Source organism: Parambassis ranga, chromosome 9, assembly GCF_900634625.1.
Source record: "Parambassis ranga chromosome 9, fParRan2.1, whole genome shotgun sequence".
Taxonomy (NCBI): domain Eukaryota; kingdom Metazoa; phylum Chordata; class Actinopteri; family Ambassidae; genus Parambassis; species Parambassis ranga.
This window is the reverse complement of record NC_041030.1, coordinates 7,257,081-7,277,454: the sequence shown is the minus strand read 5'-3', so window position 1 is coordinate 7,277,454 and position 20,374 is coordinate 7,257,081. Positions and strand designations below refer to the sequence as shown.

Here is a 20,374-nt window from a genome sequence, read left to right as displayed (position 1 = left end):
ATGCATCATAAACATTTTTCTTTTGTATTTGAGTCTGAATGTGTCTACTGAAGAAGTTTGACTGTACAGTTCCATAAAACCACAAGATGTTACACTGAGCCAAACCAGGCTACACTAAAATTCTAACCTCTTGTCAATCAATATTGATTGAGAGGCTGTCGATAAATAAAACATAATTCACATTTTTTTTCCTGCTTCAGTAACCACTGAGGAGTCAGTCAGGTTGGCTTTTGGAAGATTTCTAAGCTCTAGCAGTGTAGCAGCTAAGTTGTAACTAAGCAGAAACCTCCAGGCTCAGAGGGCTGCTCCCAAAACCAAGTCAATCCCTATGGAGTCCCATGTTAAAATGTCCAAAGCAGTGGTGTCTATTGAAATGTTCCCTTTAGCACTTATGTACAAAATAATAATGATGTAAAATGGCTGCCCACCTGCCTCAGCTGCACATGTGCTTCACCTCTTTGCATGTGTTTGGAGTTTAGGTGGACTGTGACACTGCCAGCATTGTGATGTTGAAGCCTCCTACAGAGATTTAAAACAGCACTTCAGGTGTCATAGAAGCTTTGTCTGTAGTTATATAGATGTTTGTAATGCTCTGATAAGCATGTAAGAATGACTAATTTTACAAGTTGTTGCTTCAAATATATTTGGCTGCTAGTGTACTTTTACACTGTATTTTTTAAATTAGGGTTATTATAATTAAGTTTCTGTAAGACAAATTTAAGTATCATAATTTAAGTATTGAAGAGTATGAAAAGTATTGAAAGTTCTGTAAAATCACAAACACGGCCCAAAAATAAACTAAACCTACTGACCATTTTTAGCTTAATTTCTAAGCTCTCCAAACATTCATGCCAAACGTTTACATCTCTTTATTTTGTTTCTGCTGAGTCTTTTAATGTTGTGCCTTTTACAAAAAAAGAGAAAGCACCACATAAAATCACTTCCTGCAGAAAGAAGCAGGGTCTGGAAAGTTGTCTCTTCTTGCATGTTGTCCCTTTAATAATTTGTCACCACTGAAAATTTGATGAACAACAAATTGGATGGCAGAGACCCACCATACTGAAGTTCCAGCATACCCAAGATATTTTGTGCAAAAGTAAAGTAGGTTAAGCAGATTTGGTCCTCACAACATATGACGCAGATCCCGCTCTCTCACTGTTGGGCCTGTCCCCAAGCAGTGCTAATAATCCTGCCTGCAAACAAGCTGTCAGTTTCACTCACTCCCCTACAAATGTAATACCTGTTACTGGAACGCTGGAGGGGAGAATTAGCAAAAATGCAGCTCCTGGTTGATGGTGAGGAGGCTGATCTATAAACAGACTATGAAGGAAAACAAAAATATAACAGGAATATGGCTTCCAAAGGTTTGAACAATCAAACAATGATGACACATTATTGATGATGGTCAGAAAAACCAGATTATCTGTTTACTGGCTCATCCACCAACAACAAATTCATTCAAACACTCGCCGGGCAGGTATCCTGACAGGTTATCCTGTGGTTAACGATTAGAGCGCTGTGATCATCTGATAAAAGGACGACAGCTTACAATGCCTAATATTTGACCACACCTCTTTCCTGCACGTTTGCCTGGTTTGTGAAGTACAAGACGAGCCTGACGAATCATTCTGCGGTTGTGTAAAGCAGCTGTTGACACGTGTAATGTGCTCTGTTAGTGTTCAGTTACTGTGTTTATTGTCAGCTTAATGAAATTTCTGAAAACTGTGATTGTAAATAAAAAAAATCATGTTGAATATTGTTGGAAAAATCTCAATCCATGAGTGGTTAGACATGCCAAGAAGGTTTTGACTGCCTTCTGTTGACTCCCCAGCCTACGTGTCTTACGCTATAAAAGAAGAAAGTGTGGATTACAGTTAGCACAATCCTCACTAAGAAGCTCTAGTGTGTGTGAGACACAGTCCAGCTTCATGAGTTCATTCACACCATTCTTGTCCAGTGTTATGTGATGAAGTATATATTTTTTTGAGCTGAATGGCAGCAGCTTTATGTAATGGCTGCATATTTTAAAATAAATTTCACAATATGAACATACAATGTGAATCACAAACCTTTGTGTTTGGAAGAATTCAGTAAATACCATGTGGCTCTGGAAGACTAAAGGGCTATTGAGTGTTGTTTGCTCACACAAAGAAGTTTGTGTGACTTTAATAAAACACATTAAATTGCCCCAAACCCCTCAATTCTGCATTTTAAAGCTAAAGCTTGTCACAAACACTGCTGAGGGGTATCAGGTCATTTTGCTGAGCGATAACCTCTCCATGATGTCATGGAAAGCTGAGGTTTACAGAGAGGTGTATACACCCTTACAGGACAGATGTACATTACACTTCCATGAAACAATTCAGGTATTGACCACTTAATCAGCACAAATAAACAGGTTTTATCAAGTAAGAATATAAAACACTGAATCTGTTTTTAGGAGTTACTGCTGTAAGGTGATTTTACATGTGTGTGGCAGAAGTGATCATATTAAGTGACATTAGTGTTTTATTGTGCTTAAACTGCACCATCAGCCTTCAGCCAACAACTTCTTTACAAGTACTGTCTGTGACCACAGTGCTCCAATGCAGCGAATCACTTCAGAAGGAAAGTCTGATCATCACGCATCATCACACAAACACGTTGAATTAAAAGCGATCATTTTCTCAGATTCTAAAACAGATGAATCACCTCACCAGTGTGCATGGAGCAGGTGCACTGAGATCCTGTCAAACTCCCCGGCGCCCAGCTTCCCCTGCGGAGCACGGCAGCATATTAGCGCGACTCTCCTCGCGGTCCTGTCCCTCTCTGGGATTGGGTCTAGTCACTGAAGTATTCCCAGAGTGTGTGTGTGTGTCCCTTCGTGCCCTCCTCCGCTCTCTTCTTCTGCCTCTCGATGCAGCAAAGGCTCCAATGAGTGTGCTGGTGGGTGTGTGTGAGCAGCAGCAGCAGCAGCACACTGAGCGGACCGGTCGTGGGAGTTGCTCTCATTCGCTGGACGAGCCTGAAAATGCAGCACGGAGGACCTTTGCCAGTTTCTCAGCTGTATGCAGTATTGATGGAGTTGCTGAGGGGATGCTAACACAGCATGAATTCTCACCGTCCTCCCACCTCTCCCTCTCTCTCTCCTTTTCTGTCCAGACCCCTTTCAGCCTTCAGATGTCAAAGACCTGACTTGCCAGTTAAACCTGATCAAAGACTTGCTCCCCTCCCCACTGCACTGCCTGCTCTCTGCTTGCATGCATTGCAAGTTAGTATTGTGAATGTGGCATGTATTTTACCAGCAGGAGAAATAAAAAGAAGTAGCCCACTGAGGCAGCGCTCACTATGAATGCAGTGCAGCAGTGCAGCAGGAGTGAAAGTGCAGTTGTTGCAGTAAATCCCAGTTTCAGTGGGGGGGGGGGGGGGGGGGGGGGGTAGGGTGTGAGCAGGATTAAAAAGGTATACTAAATCTTATAGAAATGAGCTCCCAAGATATTTCCATTCCTGGAACAGCCCCCCCCCCCCCACACACACACACCCCACACCCCACCCTTTAAAAACAACTGCTGGGACAAGGTCATTCACCTGATAATTCGTTTCTATGGAGACGATGATGTGACACAGGATAAAGGCCAAGACTTTTACACTGAAAGGAGAGCAAAACAAGTGAGAAGTGGCCCCTTTGAGTAGCTCTGTTTCTACAGGGCTCTGACAGCTGACATATGCACATGCACGCCATTGTCGGCATGTTTGTGTTGCTCTCTGCATGTGTTCAAGCACATGTAAAAGCATGTTGGAGTAGGAGCCAGGGGTGGGCGGTGCGCACGTGCACAACAAGCTGAGGCCTTCCCAGAGTGCAGGGAGGGAGGGATGCCTTACATCACTAAGACATCACTCTGTGTAATTGAATTAAGGGGTTGGGGTGCGGTGGAGGGGGGGGGGGGGGCATTGTCTTCTCCAGGGACCAGAGAGTAAAAGAGAGAGATCTGCAGCATCCAAAAACCCAGATTAAAACAGCTGGGAGGAGTGAATGAATCATTCAAGGGATAAAATGTAAAAACCAACAGTCTGATGCCAGCAGGTAATTAGATTGGGTTAAACATGGCAGTACTTCTCAGTATTTTATTGTGGCATACAAAAATTTGGGTCTGATCTTCATAGTGCACAGCACGGTACATTAACAGGGACTGAGGGTGCCAAGTCCCTCCCAGAAACGAAACTCAACACAGAAGATCTGCAGCACTGGAATGCAACGCCTATTAAAGTATTCACTCCTGCCCTGGCAGTGGGCTCACAGACCCTGTACAACATTTTTTATGCTGATTCAGAGCTCCTTAGTAAACGAGTACGTCAAGTACACAGTGTGATTTGACATTTCTTTTCATTTGACTTTTGTCAACTCCTCTAAATAAAGTGCACAATTACAACCAAAGAGAAATAACATAACGTGTACGGCTGTAAATCAAAGCAGAGTCACACACATCATTGCAAATAGTATAAACAAATGTAGGAAGAAATAAAGCTGATGTTACTCAGTTTTCCATATGAAAAATATATTGTCCAATCTGATTTTTGTAGAATTAAATAAGATTAATAAAAACTACCACTGCTGCTTATTATTTCATATTATTTTATTTTTTGCAGGCTCATCACCGTTGCATCTACTAAACAGAGTCAGAGACAAAAATGTTTTCAATGGACAAACAAAACACACATTTCTTTGTTGGAAATGTTCACTTGACTGTGCAGCCGGAACACATATGGTTATAATATATAATATATATGTTATATATATATGGTATAAGTTATAAAACCTCAGTCTTCAGGTAGTGCTGTGCTGTCCTGTGCTTCACCTGCGAGCTGTTTGGGACGCCTGCTGGCTGCTGGTCATAGTCCCCCATGCACACAGCAACAAAAAACAGGGTCCCTCCGATGATCAGTGCCAAACCTGCAAACCATCCAGAGAACATCGCCTCCCCATACTCCCACCGCGGCATCACGTCAGGAAATCCCTCGTCCCAGAATTCCACCACGGTTGTGTAGGCCACGAAAGAGACAGGAGCCAGAGTGGTTAGCCCGGACACCCAGGATAGCACCCCTGCGAAGATCAGGAGCCCTCTCTTCACGCCAGGCTGATCCGCACACATCCCAACCCCGTCCAGACCTGGGAAAGCAGCCAACACAGCTAAACCTCCAGTACCTATAGACACTGACATCAGCACTCTGGAGATCTGCAGGTCCATCGGCAGTCCCAGGACAGAGTCATAGGCCTTACACTGAATTCCCACTTCCTCTGTATAAAGGCAGGTGTGCCAAAGCCCGGAGTACCAGTTCTCCATTTCATTGAGGTCAGAGTTCATTGTCTTCCACAGAGGAATAAAAGTGGTGATCAGAGATGTGACTAATCCCCCAAATGTCACAAACAGTGCAGTCCTTTGCATCATTTTAGTTGTCAGAAAAACCATCTTCAGCTTCTGCAGACTCAGTGATTCCACCGTTCAGGTCAATGTAACAGGGTTAGAGATCCAGAGAGACTCTGTGGCCCGTCCCACCTGCTGCACAGACCTGGACAGCCCACCTCTTCAGCCTCCTTAATAAAATGCAGCTGATAAGTGGGAGATAACCCAGGACTGTGGCAAGACAACAGATACACTGTTTTGTTTCAGTGTTCAATATCATCAGAGTGAACAATGAACTCTGTTTTAAAATTGAAACTGGATACATCCAGTGGGATTCTGGGCTGAGTGCGCACAAGTGGACTTAAATGAATGAAACATGAGAGAGCTGGGGATGGGCACAAAAAAGGAGCCCTGAGTGTTTCTGCTTGGCTGTGAAACGTAGCGGATCTCTTAAAGTCATAATTATTTCAGATGAATTGTTTTACTGATGTCACTGAGATTTGTTTTAATGTTGGCATTTACTTTCTAAAGAAATCACAAGGGAAGCTCCTGATTTGCCAAGTGTCTCAGGTATCTGGACTATGAATGGTACTTTGTGCTCGCAGCAATGGTACTTACAACCATCCAACACTTTCTGAATTCCACTGTGGGTTCTTACAGCTCCAGTATCCTGCTCACAGAAAACTGCCTCTGCTTTTAGGTCAACGGTTTCTCCGTCTCATTAACACAACAGAAATGCTTTTGAGAAAAATGGTCAATATTGCAACATTTTCTTACATTTTTCTCAATCTTATTCTGGTCAGATGTACAAGATTGACCTCAAAAATGGAACCATAGGACATGGATGTGCACTTCTCCGGAAGTTTTTAAATTGACCTCATTTGAAGTGCAAACTTTACACAGAATCTGAAGATTCATACGATCTCTCTGAAAACCAAGGAGCATTGTCTGACCTTATCATCCATAGATCTGTGGAAACTGAAACCACGAAGGACACGGCTAATTTGAAAAGGTCACGGATTGACCTTCAGCTCTTTCACATAAGTGTATGGCTTCAGCTTATGGAAGCGGGCTGCAGAGGAATGCCAGATTTGTACCAGGCAGTCTCTGTGAGAACTCTACTGTGTTTATGAATTTGTTTTGAAGCAAGATACAGCTTTCACAACTCTTCTTGACAAACAGAGCTGACAGCAGGAGTACTCTCAAGCCTGTGAGGCCTTCAGGGTGCATCAAGCACAATAGGGACCTATACATGACTCATTTTGTGTGAGATTTATTAAGGCCTTTTTAACACAGGACCCATGTGGGTAAATATTTAATAACAGCATGCTGATGTAAACACATGACTACTGTATACAGTGTAGATAAACCTGTTAGTAATGGTAGGAGGTGATTAGCATTACAGAGACGTGTGCCACTAACAGTAACATTTAAACATACATACATTCTACATATCTTCATATAATGATTTGGTTTCCTTACAATGCTTAATCCAGACTTGTTAACTGTCACTGCTGAGCATAATACAGATTTAGATAAATAATCCATTTATGATATATTTTGATTACATTGTATTTAGATGGCTGAACAGAGACATGTATGTTCTTTTATTGATTAAAAACACATACAAAATAAATAATTGACAAACTAAACAAATTAAAGTATTTTATATTATTTAACATGAGCTAGAATCTGGTTCCTTCGCTCCTGACTTGAGACAAAGAGAGAGAAACAATTTGATGCGGTGTGGTTCAAAGGCATCTATTGCATGGGGTCTGAGACATGCACGGTCCAACAAAAAGAGGTGCTGGGGTGGAGGGAATGACTCGAAGTAGGTGCAGCATTTATGGCTTCTGTGAGAGGGGAAAAGAGACCCCACTCTTGGAGTCATCCTAAATATCGGAGCCCATCTCAGCACACTGTTTGTCTGATATGTGTGTAGCTAGAGATTCAATGATGTCCAACAGCAGCAGCTGGCTGAGAGATCGCAGGTTGGGGAGCTTGGATACCTTTGGGAGGGGAAGAAAAACAAAAAAAAAAACAAAATGAAAAATGAATCATAAATTAAGACAGGACAATGAGTCAGAGCAAAATGAGGAATAAGCAGCACTTGATTGCTCATGCACAAAAACGAAGACAACAGAAATAAGCTGAACAGAAATTTGAACAGCAGAGCTAACACTCCAGCAAAGTGAAAATTGAGGGACTCGCTGATTCTTTGGATAACAAACAATAATAATGAGAATGCCACTGTGACCCCTCGTCGTTGTGCGATGAGGTGCTTGTACAGCCGTCTAGCCTGTAAACAGTCTTCTCACTACGTAGAAGATGAAGAGGCGGATCCACTAGGAGGCCAAAGGTGTCAAGTCTCCCGCAAAGAAGGCAGGACTAGAGGGTTAGCTCAGCTGCAGTGAGTGGGCAGCAAACCCCCAGGGCTCCGGATACAAGCCCACCCACCTTGATGAACTGGTGGACAATAATGTGGAGGCAATGCTTCTTCATGTCCAGAGCCTGGGTCTTATCTGCTGCCTCCAGAATCTGAGAGGGGGAAGAAGTCAGAGAGGAAATGATACATTTTCTTGATGGAAAAAAATCTGCACAAAGTTGTCAAGTTGGGTCACTGCTCCCCCTGGGTGATGCATACCTGCAAGACATTCTCCACAGTGACGTTCATCTCCAGATTCTGCTTGCAGTAAGCCTGCAGCCTGTTATTGGAAAACCCATAGTAATATGGTGCAGCAAACAGATAGCTGTTTATCAAGGGTCAAGGACATAGAACATGTTATCATTCTGTTTTCACATGGTGAAATCAGTTGAAGAACACAATTAAAACTGTATTCATGACAAGATTTTATTTTTTAATTCAGGCGGACTGTTTTAGAAAGGATACAGGGAATCTTCAGGAGGCATGTTGACGTCTCCATAGTAAATGTAACGCAGCATGGACTCAAAGGCCTGCTTACTCGGGACCATCTCTCCAATGGATATATTCACCTGACCATCTTCAGGCATAAAGGAGCGAAACATCGCCTCAAAGTAACTGGGGAAAATATAAAATGTCAACAGATGGGCAGAAATTCCAAATTGCAAAATGGAAGAGTTTACTTTGCTATGGCTGCAAAAACAAATGCATAAAACCACTTGTGTCTCTACCTGGATCGGGCTGCCAGTATGGCTTTATGTGCAGGCCGTGGGTGACCATCCAACAGCAGAATAATGTCGCAGAACTCCAGGCCGCCTCCCTCCAGATAAGCCTTCATGTCCTGCACGAGAGACGTCCCAATATCCACAGGCTGGTCTGAGTACAACCTGGGAGGAGGCTGCTGCTTTCTCCGCACAATCTCAACTATTAGCGGAGTGGAGAGGTGCTCAAACTCTTTGGTCATGATCACTTGGTTAAAGTGCGACTCTTTCACCACAAAGTTAAGACAATGCTCCTAGAGAAAGAGAAAAATAGTAAAAGTAGTGTGTGAAATCAAAGTGACATGAGAGTGGACTGAATATACCCTTCAACCACTAGAGGTCAGTAAGAACAACGTTTTCAGCTTGTATCGATTCAGTATTTAACACTTTGGTGAACATACCTTGAGCTGGTCCAACTGCAGCTTGTTGGCATTTTCACAAACACTGAGAACATTCTGCAGGTCGACAGATGCTTCAATGTACTGCACACACAGCTGCTCCAGCCGGGAAAGCTTAAAACTAAGAGCCAGTTTGTATACATCCATGATCAAGAGAACATCCTGGACGTGACCTGCGTAGACATATACAAACAATCAAGATCTTGTAGGCACCATTGAATTAAAAAAAGAATAGGAAAGAGCTACCTCTGCGAGGGTACTGGATCTTGTCTGTGTAGAGAAACTGCATCAGAACTTCAAAAGGTTGGGCCTCTGCCTCCCTGATGGACACCTCCAGCAGCGGCTGTGTGCCTGAGGGCCTATTGCCTGCTGGGATATCCCTTGGGCCTCCAGCTGCTCCCTCATCACTCTCCTCACTGCTTTCTTGCTTTGTCTTCTGGAAGAAAGCAAATTATGCAACACTCTCTTTACTGTCACACACTTACATAGTTATGTGAGTATACATCATTGTTATAATAGCTTCCTTAATGTTTTGCTGTATTAAAACAGTTATGTGTCCGTATGTTGCTGTGGCTTTCTGAACAGAAGGAACTATAATAGTTATAGATATAATAGTTACAAATAAACAGAGGGGATTAATTTGGCTACTTTACTGCCACAGCAACCTTACTTTAGTTTAGAGGTCTTTGACATTTGCATAGTGATTTAATCTGGGAATGTGGTGATCCATTTCATCGCATTTGAATGTGTGTTCTTCTTTTTTTTTTGATGTGTGTGACAGGTAAATTAGAGCTATAAATGCCTCTGACCGATATTTTCTTCTTTGTATGTTTTAATGTATATAAATATCTCCTGTCCTCTGTCTCACAGGAAATAAAATATACTTGCTGCATGGCTCTGACCTGTCGCTGCCTATCCCGAGCCTGCAGGATTTTCTTCCGCAGCCACTGGCATCTTGCAGTCACTATGGCAATATGCCCCAAGACCCTCTCCTCTCTCTGTAAACAGCACAACAGTTGAGTGAGACCCATGGATAAAAACATGTTAGGGTGGATGGTGTGAAAGTCACCTGTAATTTTAATGAAGTTTAACAAACCGTTTTGAAAACCCACCTCACCCAGAATAAACTCCACATCACAGAACTGACGGTTCTCCCACAGTTTGCCATAGTCCTCATGGAGAGTGCACTTTGGGTAGCATGAGAACTGCAAGATAAACACGCGATCTTGTTTATGGAGATTTTTGACCACAGTGTCCAAATGATGCAAACTATTCAGAGGAATGGTTTGTATATTTCAGCAGCTAATTTGTTTGGAATACACGTATACCTGGAATCTGTACATCTCCCCACTGCGGACGTTGTTGTCTACAGTCCCTCCAAATATGTACATGGCATCCTGAATGACAGCAGCAGCATGGAAGAGTCTCCCACTGGGCATCTGAGGAGGAGATAGAAATTCAGCTTCTGTAGGGGGATGCAAAGAAAGTGTCCAGAAGCACTCCCTAAAATCTGCAGAATGGCACTACTGAAACAAATACTGTATTGTGCACATACTGTCAAGGTCACATCTTTGCATTGATTATTGGCTGGTCAGGCTGTGTGAGATATGTGATCCTTTTTCACAGAGCTGGACAGTATAAGACAAAACCAGTGTAGTAGAGCCAGAAGAGCCAAGCAGGCGACACTACAAATGTCTGTCTTCTATTGTAAAGCTCAGAAAATAGTTGCAGCCTCAGTAGGCCTACATATGCTGCCTTGGGGAACTAGGGCAGCATTTCAGGATAATACAGTAATAAAGAGTTATTGTTTAATAATTAACTCAGTTAACGAAACATTTGTAATATTATCAATCAACTTCTCTATCTAACGACACTGTTCTGCCTCATTATTTGATTCATACCTCACTGTCGAGGCTGGGTTGGATCACCTCCCACGTCTGAGAGTCCACATCATAGCAGTGCAGTTCGTTGGGCAGTGTATTGTCAGCAGCACCTCCAAATACATACAGATGGCGGTCAAAGGCAACCATTGTGTGTCCATAACGTCTCTGAGGAGGCGGTGGGGAGCCCCGAAGTAAATGTTCAGTCGGGATACGTGTCCACCTGAGAAGAAAAAGGGGCAAGTCCCATGCAGATGTGACTGCCAACTGCAGGATGAGTGACTAAGCTTTATAAAGAAAAACCTTTACTCACATGTGGCCCTGGAACTCAAACTGAAAGAGGTTATTAGTGATCTTGGCTCCACTCTGACCAGAAAATACAAACATCTTATCCCGGCATACTGCCACCGGAAAGTTGCAGCAAGATGGAGGAATCTCACCGCTTTGATCGATCTGGTGCACACAGAGGCACAAAGACAGAAATCAAAACAAAGGGAGTATTTCAAGACATTTCTGAATTTAAGTTTTAATAATGTTCTGTTTAAATGATGAAATAAATTAAACTAGCCTCCTCCCAGCACGCATGTTCACGATCCTGCAGACTGATGGTCCACATGTCATTTAGCCTACACAGAAAAAACACGATCAATCAAGCTCATTCATACAATAAATGTATGGAAATGGATGTGATTAAAAACATTATTAACATACCTAGCATTACCATCATAGCCAGCGAATATCCACAGCTTATCATTGTACACTGTGGCCCCATGTGCAGATCTCGCCACTGGCAAGCTAAAGCAGAACAACAGGTGTTACAGATGATAAATATCGGCACAGATTTTATTTTCTTGTTTTGAAAACATCCTACAATACATTACCTCCCCTCCACTTTCCATTCTGTCCACTGTCCTGTAGCAAACTTGTACTCAAAAAGGTCATTTTTGTTTTTCAGGTTTGAATTTGAGTATATGTCTCCAGTGTAGCCACCTAAAATATAACACAGCAGCATTACAGCAACATCACTTCAATCTGAAAGGAAAGAATGGATGTACAGTAAGGTTTATAAGGTTACCAAAAACAAACATGCTGCTGCCATAAACCACAGCTGAATGGTGATATCTGGGAGCAGGGGGCGTTCCAGTGGTGAAAGCTCTGTAAAAACAAGTAGGTGCTTAATCATCATACTGTGCATGTTTCTCATCAGTGCTGTTCAGCAGAGGCTGCAGTCTTACCGACACCATGAGCAGTCCTTCACATCAAATCGCAGCAAATCATTTAGCATGTTCTTCCTGTTGGGTGACACGGCGTTGTATTATGATACAGTGTACTTTACAATAAGGACAAATAACCCGTCACTGGTGGCACTCACCCATTGTCTCCCCCAAACACGTATATGGCATCCCTGTATGCCACAACAGTGTGCTTGCTGCGCCTGTGTGAAACCACATGAGGTTCGGGGTGAATATATGACAGGAAATGTTCAGGATGATCGAAGATGCTTCATCATCTATCATCTATGTTACCTTGCACCAACAAACTCATCACACTGAGGGAGTCTTCTCCAGCGATGGACTGTCTCAAACGGACCAAAGTTGAGCGTCAAGTATTCCACGCTGTCAGAGCAGCTGTGGTCGAAATCAACACTCGGTGCCACTTTAGTTGATTTACAGGACATTTTGCTAACTCATCCGGCTGAATTCAGAGCCTTTCATTCGCAGGGGCGTCCTCAGTTGGCGACATCGTTAATGTCAGACCTCAAGCGACAGAGCTAATCCTTATATTACCGCTAGTTCGGGCGAGCAGATACGTCTTAAGATACGTCTTAAGTAAGTAAGAGGCGGTTAGCTTCTAGCAATGCTACATACGAATATTAGCCGCATACAGTTGCTAGCCCTGTCAAGCTAGTTAGCTTTTTTGCTGCTACTACGCTGCACAAGTGAAAAGAGTAAAAAAAAGTCCACGGAAACCAGCTAAGGTTACACTGAAATACCTTTTTAATTGATCCAATACTTCGGCTGGTGTGTGCGCAATTCGAACGAAGTACCAGCAAGGTATTAGCCACAAAAAAGTAAGCTAGCAAAACATGAGTGCTGTCATTAAAGAGCACAATTGGTCAACCACGCCCCCGAGAGAGCTGCTGGACCGATTCACTTCCTGTAAAAAATAAATAAATAAAACTAACACAAAACAACCACGAGGATAAGAAGGCAGACTGTAAACACTTAGGTATGTGTGCATTTAACTTTATTAAATATGTGGCTGAGTTATCATACTGGATGTTTTTGGTAGATGCAGTTTGTGGGCTATTTATATTTACTGACATTTATCAGTAACTCAGTTCACATGTAGTACCTTGGTAATGCATTCTTTGGGAGGATGTAATACATTAAACATTCCACCATAACCTTGTGCTACATAGTTAACATAAGTAGAATGGGTTGGGAGTCTTTTCTTTGTAAGGCCACTCTCGATGTCTTTCTTTGTGTTTAAAGTCCTCTCTGAACTCATGAATCCCATGGGGAAAAAAATGCAACCACCGACCTTCCAGTTAGTGGACACTCTACCACCTGAGCCACAGCCAACAGTTGTTTTCCTGCTTTTGACATGTCTGAAATGAAAAAGGACTCAAAACTACTGCTGCATTTGTGTTACTATAGGTGTAACATTTGTATTGTTTTCACTTAATTTGACTTAATAAATAATACTGTAAATATCAATACCAAAATATACATCTATAAAAACAATCTATTACATAATAATAATAATACAAATATAAACTCTCTAAAGATTCTTTATTATGATTATTTTTACAGTTGAAAATCACAGTGGTTGTGAGTGGAACCTTCTAACACTGATCAACAGAAGACAATTGACCTCAGTGTATTATCTGCAACCCAAGCTTATTATAACAGGACAGTCTTCTGGCGCTGTTTAATTCCTAATGGCTAATTCCAACAGTTTCTGGCCTGGTAATTTAACCTCATCTTATTCATAGAGGTTGGTATGTACAACATGGATGTATACATTCAAACACAACTAACCAGAAACATTTGTTTTGTAACTTATCACCCAAAGATAAAAGTGAGGAAGCGGTCCATATTACGAGTCAGTCTTCTGATACATGCAACATTACATTTCACTTTATTTTAAGAAGATTATCATTTATTTTTATTGCTGGTAGCAATGAATAGATTGTATGGAGGACAAAAATCAGTAAATAGCCTAAAATAAAACACTTAACAAAATCATTAATAAAATATAAACAAAATACTGAACATATAGGTGCATAATAAATGATATTTATAGATGAATGAAATGAAAATAAGGTGAACAATACAGTACATTAAGAGGAAAAACAATGTTACATGTTACATTTCTCACTTTCAGTGTAAACACGTGTGGTGTTCAACACTGTAAGTCACTGACACAGTGCCCTTGTGGATACTTGACTGACAGTGATTTCATTTATTTGGCTCACTATGCGAGTCTCACCACATTATCCATGCATCTGCCAAAACAACAGGCAAAAGCACACATTAAAGGAAAAACACTGTGCTATCAGCAGAACATCTACAGCAGGAACTCATGTCAGGTGACACAGGAGAAAAACAGTAGCAACATACAAAGAATGACATGAAGTTAAAGAAATGAAATATTTTTGATGCTTGATTGCATTGTTGTGTGTGCACTTTTTAATTAATTGACTTAAATTAATTTCAAGACAGACACGTTAACTGCAGAAAAGGCCTGTGTAACAAATAACAAATAATATAATATAGTAAAAGCTACATTTGTTTTAGAAGTAGCAGTTGTGGGGCTCTGACATGGGGTCAGACCTAGATTTTGATTTATGATGTTATATTATTTTTTAAAAGTTAGAGCTGATTTTGTCCTCCACAAGTGGGATGTAATACTAGCGTTCATTATATTCACATCTGTATTTTAGCCCTTAGTGTGGAACCAGTCTTTCAAACTTGAGTTTTACATTAATTATAAAAGTGCTTCTGCATCTTCAACCTTTAAGATTTGGCAGGGATGGCAACACGTTCTTTATTCCATCGAGGGCTTCATAAAAATAATCCTGACTCACCATATTTCATTCAGCCGCTCCATCAGAACAAGCTCACATCTTAGAGTAAGAACATTTTAATAAAACTGACTCACAACGAAAGAGAACAATACTAAGTCTCAGCTGGGTGTAGTACATTGGTTCAGTATTTGTAGATTGTGAGGTAAACTTTTTTTTTTCTTCAAGCACCCATCAGATACATTACAGTGCACAATCATTCATAATGACAAGGTGTGGATATGGACACATTTCCAATAAATGAGACACTGAAACCCACTCTACCAGCCACACAATCACATTCTCTTAATACAGTCTATCAGAGTTGAGTTGGCCCCTCTCTCGCATATACCTCATCACCAGTTGATGATCTCTCTGACATGGCCCCAAAGCTTGGTGATCCACAGGTTAACTCCCAGCTCTGTCAGGTACTGAATCTCTGGCATCAACATCTTGCGGCACAGCTTCCGATGTGCTTTGTCCACGTTCTTCTTTAAGTTATAACCCATGATGGACTTCTCTCCGATGGGCTGCCAGGGCTGCATGTCCGTCTCTTGGATGCTGCCAGCTTCCACAGCATGACCCCCCTCGATGCAGATAGATGCCATCTCTTTGTTCCTCCTCCTGAGTTCTGCTACATCCTCAGCCATACGCTGCAGTCCATATGCATGTACTTTCTTCCAAAATGTTTGGTTGAAATGCTGGTACAGTTTCCAGTCAACTGCATTCCACTCGAGGGCCCTGGCCCTCAGCTCAGGGGTAAGTTTGGATACAGTGGATCCCTTGCGGACATTGAGCTTGAAGAAGAGCAAGTCATCCATGTCCCAGCAGAGGGCATCCTTGAGCAGGATGAGTGATTCCTCAAAGTATTCTACCAACATGATCAGCTGAAAACGATCAGTGATGAACTTGATTCCTTCCGCTACCCGTGGATCGTCCAGCTCCAGAGTGTTGTCCTGTCCAAAGTCAAAGAACAACAGATTCTTGAGGTAGAACGAGTTGAAGCCCTCTGGATCGAAGTAGCGATGCGGGTCAAGTAGGAACTCAGTCAACTTGTCATCGCCTGGTATCTTCCAGGTAAACGGCACCAGGCGGCCAAAGTAATGAAAGGATGACTCAAAGAGCTCTGCTGGCTCACGCAGAATGGTGATGTAGGATGTGTCCATAGGTAGCAGCTTGGCCACTTCAGGTGCATTGAATCGCATGTGATTACAGATAATATTGAAGCACATCCCAGATCTGTAGTCTTTAACCTGGGAGCGCTGGAAAAGGGATGGATAGAAGAAGTCATTTCTGCTGTCAGGAAAGGCAAACTTCAGCCTGTGCTTCTCCCCAAAGCGGAACAGAATATTGAGGAATGTGCTGCTGGCTGTTTTGTGTGTCTTCATGAACATGATATCTACTTTAGGTGCACAGGTCTGGCCAGGTTTTTTTTGTGAAGTGTTGGTAGTGAGTTTGGGGTGGAGTTGGGATGGACGGTGAGCACAGGAGTAAGGCACAGGAACCCTACAGAGGAAAACAGGAAAAAGATCATATTTGGAAATTTGACCCAGCTTCAAAATACAGTGTTTGCAGAGGAAAATAGATTTACAGGTCTTACTCGGGCATACTGAAGTGTATCTGTGGGGTGGAGAGGCAGTAAAGAAGGATCATGCAGCTAGTCAGCACTGTCCCCAGGATCAGGCCTTTGCACATGGACCTCCACTGTCTCACTTGCTTGACAGCCATGGCCCAGCAGAACCGAAGGTTACCTTCAAAAACACAGAACAAATTGGCTCTTTATCACTAGCTTGTTGTTCATTTTCTACTTGCCCAGACATGTCTTTGTTATTCACAAGAAAGCCAAGACCTTCATTATGTTGTTCTTTGCAATAAGGGAAACACAATGAGAACATTTTGAATCATTTATTTTGCTAATTAATTGGAAAAGTACTCCATATAGATTACAATCTTTGTCGTCTGGTTTCTGGTAGAGACACAATAACATGACCACTGTAATACACTGGAGCGTCATGTTATAGACAGGTTTATCTGAACAGATTATGACATCTGCACAAACACAAACTGTAACTGTAGTATTTATTTAATAACTTTCCATGTTAATCTAATATAAAATAATCCACTAATGTGTTTCATTATTTTTTGGTAGACGTTTAATGATAATTCTCTAAAAGCACTTCTAGTGTGGATTACAGTATTGTCATCAGGTGGCCCATAATTCAGGAACATGAGGCCACAGGGCAGTACACTGTCACTGCTTTCACACAGTTTCCCCCAGTCACCCTGTTTTCATCTGATCCTGCCTTCATAAACATTTTAAACAGAGGGTGTAGTTAAAATTGTATGACATGATACAAAATTACATGCTTACGGCTTTAAATGCCCGACTCTCAGCTGGCCCCGAAAAATAAATAATGCACCACTGTGGAAAGTGATATGGCATCCCCTGGCTGAAGCCGCATGCTGACTCAGCCAGACAAGTAACACTCACCACCTAGAATATTCAACATCATGTGACCCACTGTGTCCCCATTACAGGACAGGGGGGTGGTGTACCGGATAGGTCCCATTCATTTTCATCTTTGATCTTTTGTTAAGGAAACATTAAAGAATGATTATGTATTTATCATTTAGGCTGAGATCTGAGAGGACATTTTGACCCGTCCAGATTAGAATCAGGTTAGGGTTTTGCTGCTTGAGAATAAGGTCAACAAGATGAGTAAGGGGCAGTCACACAAACACGTGTGAGAAATATCATCCTCAAAGAGGGTTCAGATATTGTCTGAAATACAGAAAAGTGTATAATTGTGTTTTCTTCCATTTATCCCTTGATGATTAATATCAATCATTGCATCGCCATAAACATCAAACTTCCCATTGGTTGAAATGTTCCTGAATGTTTTCCTGTTTTTTGGTTTTCCAGTCAATGATGTCACACCTGGTAGTTAGTCAGAGCTGGATAGATCCCTGTTGTTACAGCACTAAATTGCCTGTTGCATGCAGCTGCTTCCAAGCTGCAAATAAACATTGCACCAACAGCATCTGGGATACAGGGACCTGACTCACTGTATGTCATCACTGCCTCTGATAAGCTATGCCTCTAAAAAAATCCTCCTTTACTACAAATCATGTGAGACTATGCAATAATAATAATTGTGTGACTGTGACTTAAAAGCAAGAGCATCTTGCTTGCTCTGATGTGGTGTCCCGTGTGTCATTTATTATTCATTGTTGGGTTTGGACCAGCTTTGGATTATAGCTCCTAAACCTCTACTTTGGCTCGAGGTGCCGTGTGCCTGGGTCCTGAATGAACTGTACTGCAGAGTGTGCATCTTAGTTCCACAACTAAAAGAGCTGTTTCTCCCTGTCTGGACTTCATGAAGGGTATTTTATGGAGGCATATGAGATTTCAGAAGCATCTCTAATGAGACATTTGTGGACATGTTTCAAATACTGGATATGCATGTAATTATCCAAAACCTGAGCTTAGAAGCAGTGTTTTTTTAATTGTTTTCTTGGTTTTTCCACCTAAAAGTGGCTGGTCTCAGAAGGATAAACTGCCTATTAACTGAAAGTCTCTGCTAAATGTTCCCTGACGTATTTTAAATAACAAGTTACAACCTGCATCTAACCTGATGACATTAACCCTTCAAAGTATTGTTGTAATATGTTTTGTTGTGGTAACATGGCCAGATTATAGGACATATTGAAGAGTTTCCCATTTCTTATAACATGGTTGAATGTGCTTGTATTATCTTATTTGTAACACAAAAAGCGTATCATTATCATTGCAAGGCACACAGTAATTACAATAAAACACCAGTGAGGGATCTCTTACCTTCATGCATAAATCCAAAGAAAAACTACTGACTGTGTTAGAAGCCCGGCAGCATCGTTACTGTTCCAGATAGTTAACACAAGTCAGTCTCCTCTGGCAGCTCCTCTTATGTCTGATCTTGACATACACATACTGTTACAGAGCCAGCACAGTCCTCCACTTATCACATGTCCAGTGCCACAGAGCTCATTCATCTGCTTCATCTGTTCCTCTTCTCCTCTTTCCTCTCCTGGCACTCTGCATGAACACCTGATGCCTTCAGCCCGCCTGCTGCCTCCCCCCTGAATTTTCAATTTCAAAAGCTGATCTTGCTGAATTAAGCACTGCAGGGAGGCTCATCTAGCCACCTGTGACGTCAGGGTCTCTGTCAGGGGATATGCACTTGTCAGAGAGTGCAGAAGAGGGGAGGGGCAGGGGGGTGGAGAGGGAGGAGGGAAGAAAGGAGGCTGTATAGTGCCTGTTCTGTGTCTACATACAGAGGGCTATTGAGTGTAGACACAGAAGTCTGAGCTGCAAGCTGATAGGAGGGGTGGAAAAAAGCATAAAAAGAACAAATGCAGAAATCCAAAGAACAAAGACTTGAATTGTACCAGTTGATCAAGACTGCTCTGTATGTATTGTTTGAAATGCTTCTTTAGCAGGCTGTGTCTATGCATGTAGTAGAAAGTATGTATACAGTACAGCCATTACATCATAAATACAGATCAATTAGCTGAACACACATTGTGGGCTGTTACATGATAACGTTGTTTTTTTCATTCACAAATAATCAATTCTTGTATTCTGTGTAAATTTGATCTTTATGAATTCAGAGCAAAAATGACTTAAAATCTGGGAGGTGGAGGTTACAGTGCAGACCCCTGTAAAACTACCATTCTCAAGTCTCTTGAGCAAGACTATGCCAATATTTCAGTAGAGAATGAAATGAACATTCCACTATCAATGAGTCTATTTGGCCCTGTGTACCAGCATGTAGCAATATGTGGTGACAAGGGCTCAACCAACACGCTATCTAACACTGAAGCCAATTCCTGGAAGGCACACTGGATCTGCAGTCCTCATCCCACACTTGTCATGCACAGACACGACACTGTTGCTTTTGTTCAGCAGGGAGTGCCTTTGCATGCAGGCACCCAGAGTGCCAGGCTGAGACCCGAACCGGGTGGGCACGTGAGGAATGCAGATCTGGATGTAAATAGAGCGGTGAGCCTTTGGCCCATGTGTTCACGGCATCAACTCAAAGGACCTTATACTGTTTTGTCATCAACGTCCACTGTTCAAGTGTGGACCACTTAGTATAGGCATCCAACCAACAGCAGCACAGTGATCTCAGCTTCCCCAATGCACAGATGTGGCAGTATCAATTTTGAGCATTTCTTCAGCAACAGAAGTCTTTTAAAAGACACAGTCCCCTCCAAAAGTATTGGAACAGTGAGGCCAATACCTTTATTTTTGCAATAGACTGGTCAGAATCAGAATCAGTTACTGTTATTTCTGTCCTAAAGAAGTAACAGACCTTGAACGGGAAGACCAGCAGAAATGATTTGCGAGTTGTAAAGACCCTAACCAGGCTGGAGAGGCTGGAGTGAAATGCAACAGTTTGGTGATGTCAGTAGGTCCCAGGC

The 20,374-nt window shown here is 42.1% G+C and overlaps 3 protein-coding genes across 4 annotated transcripts; all 3 read right to left on the bottom strand.

The window, feature by feature from the left end:
• Positions 1 to 4,787: 4,787 nt before the first annotated feature.
• cldn26 (claudin 26) lies at positions 4,788 to 5,450 on the bottom strand. The gene has a single exon (XM_028414961.1). The coding sequence runs from the start codon at positions 5,445 to 5,447 to the stop codon at positions 4,788 to 4,790; it is 660 nt and encodes a 219-aa protein (XP_028270762.1). The 5' UTR covers positions 5,448 to 5,450.
• A 1,521-nt stretch (positions 5,451 to 6,971) lies between these two features.
• lztr1 (leucine zipper like post translational regulator 1) lies at positions 6,972 to 12,971 on the bottom strand. 2 transcript variants are annotated; one of them, XM_028414675.1, is made up of 19 exons: positions 12,369 to 12,971; positions 12,215 to 12,277; positions 12,078 to 12,134; positions 11,918 to 11,997; positions 11,724 to 11,832; positions 11,554 to 11,637; positions 11,411 to 11,468; positions 11,156 to 11,295; positions 10,864 to 11,065; positions 10,291 to 10,401; positions 10,075 to 10,167; positions 9,865 to 9,960; positions 9,209 to 9,398; positions 8,966 to 9,135; positions 8,535 to 8,818; positions 8,272 to 8,421; positions 8,026 to 8,131; positions 7,839 to 7,919; positions 6,972 to 7,390 (listed from the first exon to the last, which is right to left on the bottom strand). In XM_028414675.1, the coding sequence occupies exons 1-19, from the start codon at positions 12,518 to 12,520 to the stop codon at positions 7,274 to 7,276; spliced, it is 2,343 nt and encodes a 780-aa protein (XP_028270476.1). In that variant the 5' UTR covers positions 12,521 to 12,971; the 3' UTR covers positions 6,972 to 7,273. The 2 variants fall into 2 exon arrangements, with proteins under 2 accessions (XP_028270476.1, XP_028270477.1); XM_028414676.1 differs by having other exon boundaries at positions 9,209 to 9,395.
• Positions 12,972 to 13,942: 971 nt separating this feature from the next.
• On the bottom strand, positions 13,943 to 19,084 carry gal3st1a (galactose-3-O-sulfotransferase 1a). The gene is made up of 3 exons (XM_028414677.1): positions 18,750 to 19,084; positions 16,512 to 16,662; positions 13,943 to 16,417 (listed from the first exon to the last, which is right to left on the bottom strand). Exons 1-3 carry the CDS (start codon positions 18,757 to 18,759, stop codon positions 15,268 to 15,270), a joined length of 1,311 nt encoding a protein of 436 aa, XP_028270478.1. The 5' UTR covers positions 18,760 to 19,084; the 3' UTR covers positions 13,943 to 15,267.
• Between the last annotated feature and the right edge of the window lie 1,290 nt (positions 19,085 to 20,374).